This window comes from Colobus angolensis, unplaced genomic scaffold (genome assembly GCF_000951035.1).
Source record: "Colobus angolensis palliatus isolate OR3802 unplaced genomic scaffold, Cang.pa_1.0 Scaffold22, whole genome shotgun sequence".
NCBI lineage: Eukaryota > Metazoa > Chordata > Mammalia > Primates > Cercopithecidae > Colobus > Colobus angolensis.
In genome coordinates this window covers 1,304,979-1,307,127 of record NW_012115377.1, presented here as the reverse complement: position 1 = coordinate 1,307,127, position 2,149 = coordinate 1,304,979, and the positions used below count along the sequence as shown (strand labels likewise).

General features: G+C 56.7%; 1 protein-coding gene across 1 annotated transcript in view; it reads right to left on the bottom strand.

The window, feature by feature from the left end:
* The window catches only part of SHD (Src homology 2 domain containing transforming protein D), a 9,901-nt gene extending 7,752 nt beyond the window's left edge, over positions 1-2,149 (bottom strand). Inside the window, exon 1 of the mRNA XM_011943460.1 lies at positions 1,514-2,149. Within this exon, the coding sequence (XP_011798850.1) occupies positions 1,514-1,810 (297 nt within the window). The 5' untranslated portion in view covers positions 1,811-2,149. The remainder of the gene's footprint in view (positions 1-1,513) is intronic.

Below are 2,149 nucleotides of genomic sequence, written 5' to 3'. Positions count from 1 at the left end.
GACAGAGCGAGACTCCGTCTCAAAAAAAAAAAAAAAGAGGCAGAGTTTGATCTCATCTGATGGATTTCCTCCAGTCCCTGGCTCTTCTTACCAACGTCTTACTTCTTATTTATTTGTTTATTGCTCTTGTCACCCAGGCTGGAGTGCAGTGGCGCGGTATCGGCTCACTGCAACCTCTGCCTCCTGGGTTCAAGTAATTCTCCTGCATCAGCCTCAGGATTAGCTGGGATTATAGGCGACCTGGCTAATTTTTGTATTTTTGGTAGAGACGGGGTTTCACTGTGTTGGCCATGCTGGTCTCAAACTCCTGACCTCAGGTGATCCACCTGCCTCCCTCCACCTCCCAAAGTGCTGGCATTACAGATGTGAGCCACCACACCCAGGCTTATTTTTGTTTGTTTGTTTTTGTTTTTTTGAGACAGGGTGTTGCTCTGTCACCCAGGCTGGAGTGCGGTGGCACAATCATGACTCACTGCAGCCTTGATCTTCTAAGGCTCAAGCAATCCTCCTGCCTCAGGCTCCTGAGTAGCTGGGACTACAGGTGTGCACCACAACTGGCTAATGTTTTGATTTTTTTTTTTTTTTTTTTTTTTGTAGAGATGAGGTCTCACTCTGTTAGCCCGGGCTGGTCTCGAACTCCTGGGCTCAAGCAATCCTCCCACCTCAACCTCCCAAAGTGCTGGGATTACAGGCATGAGCTACTGCACCTGGTGGCCTGAGTTCAAATCCTAGTAAGCTAGAACCCCATGAGACCTTAGGCAAGTCACTGCCATTCTGCGAGCCTCAGTTTCACTTTCACAAAATGGGAACATAGTGGTAGGAAGGGCAGCGTCATGGGTGGGGTGTTTAGGTGCCCTGCAGGGGAGCAACTCAGATCTATTTTAGGAAGATCCCACCAGGTTGGAAGAGGAAGGGGTGCTGAGGAGAGGGGGCTGGGGGGGGGTGCGGGGGATGGCCATGGAGGAGGAGGACCCAGAGACCAAGCAGGGTGGTCAGAGAGGCAGGAGGATAACCAGCATTATGCATTGAAAAGGGACAGATATCGGTCGGGGCGCAGTGACTCACACCTGTAATCCCAGTACTTTGGGAGGCAGAGCCAGGAGGATCAACTGAGGTCAGGAGTTTGAGTCCAGCCTGGCCAGCATAGTGAAACCCGTCTCTACTGAAAATACAAAAATTAGCCGGGTGTGGTGGTGCACACCTGTAATCCCAGCTACCGGACAGGCTGAGGCAGGAGAATCGCTTGAACTCCAGGAGGTGGAGGTTGCAACGAGCCGAGATCCCACCACTGCACTCCAGCCTGGGTGACAGAGGGAGACACTGTCTCAAAAAAATAAATAAAAAAAAAAAACCAGACCTCCCCAAGCAGGTGGAGGTCTGGGGTACTGGGAAGGGTCTGTCTGGTGTTCCGGTTCCCCGCTGTGATCACACGTAAAACAAGCTCTCCACCATCCAGAGAGCCCAGCCTGAGCCTCCCCTCCACCCAATCTCCCCGGGCCACCCAGCCACGCACCTCCTCCCCGGGGCCGCCCACAAGGGCCTTGGCTCTGGCCATATCCGCAGCCTCCACCTTGATGAGCCGGTGCTTGGGAGAGCCGTACTTGGCATCTCCGGGGTTCTTGGAGTCCCCAGGGCCCGCGGGGTCCGGCTCCAAGCGGCTGTCCGCGTCCTCATAGGGGTCTTCGAAGTCCAGGTTCTTCTGCGCGCGGTAGGCCCGCAGGATGTCGCTCTCGGTGTAGTCCGGGGTGGGCGGCTGCGGAGGGGGCCTCCGACCGCCAAAGCTCAGGTAGTCCCGTAGCCACTTGGCCATTTGGGCGCCTGTCACCCCAATCGGGCCACTGTCAGAGGGGCCCCCACATGCCCTTCTCCAGGCCCCTTTCCTCAGGGAGGAGGAGGAGCAGGAGGAGAGGAAGGGAAGAGCAGGGAAGGAGGAGAAAGATCAGGTGCGCCCTTTGGCGGGGTTCTGGATGGATAGAGGCAAGGAAAAGGTGAACGAGGGGGAGGAAAAGGAGGCGACAGAGGAAGGAGGGAGGACAAGCCCGCTTTGGCCCGGTTTGGGAAGCACCGCAGGGGAAGGGGGCGTCCCGCAGGGCCCGGAGTGCCGCGCGCTAGGGGCTAGGGCGAGGGGCATCCGCGGAGGCGCGCGGAG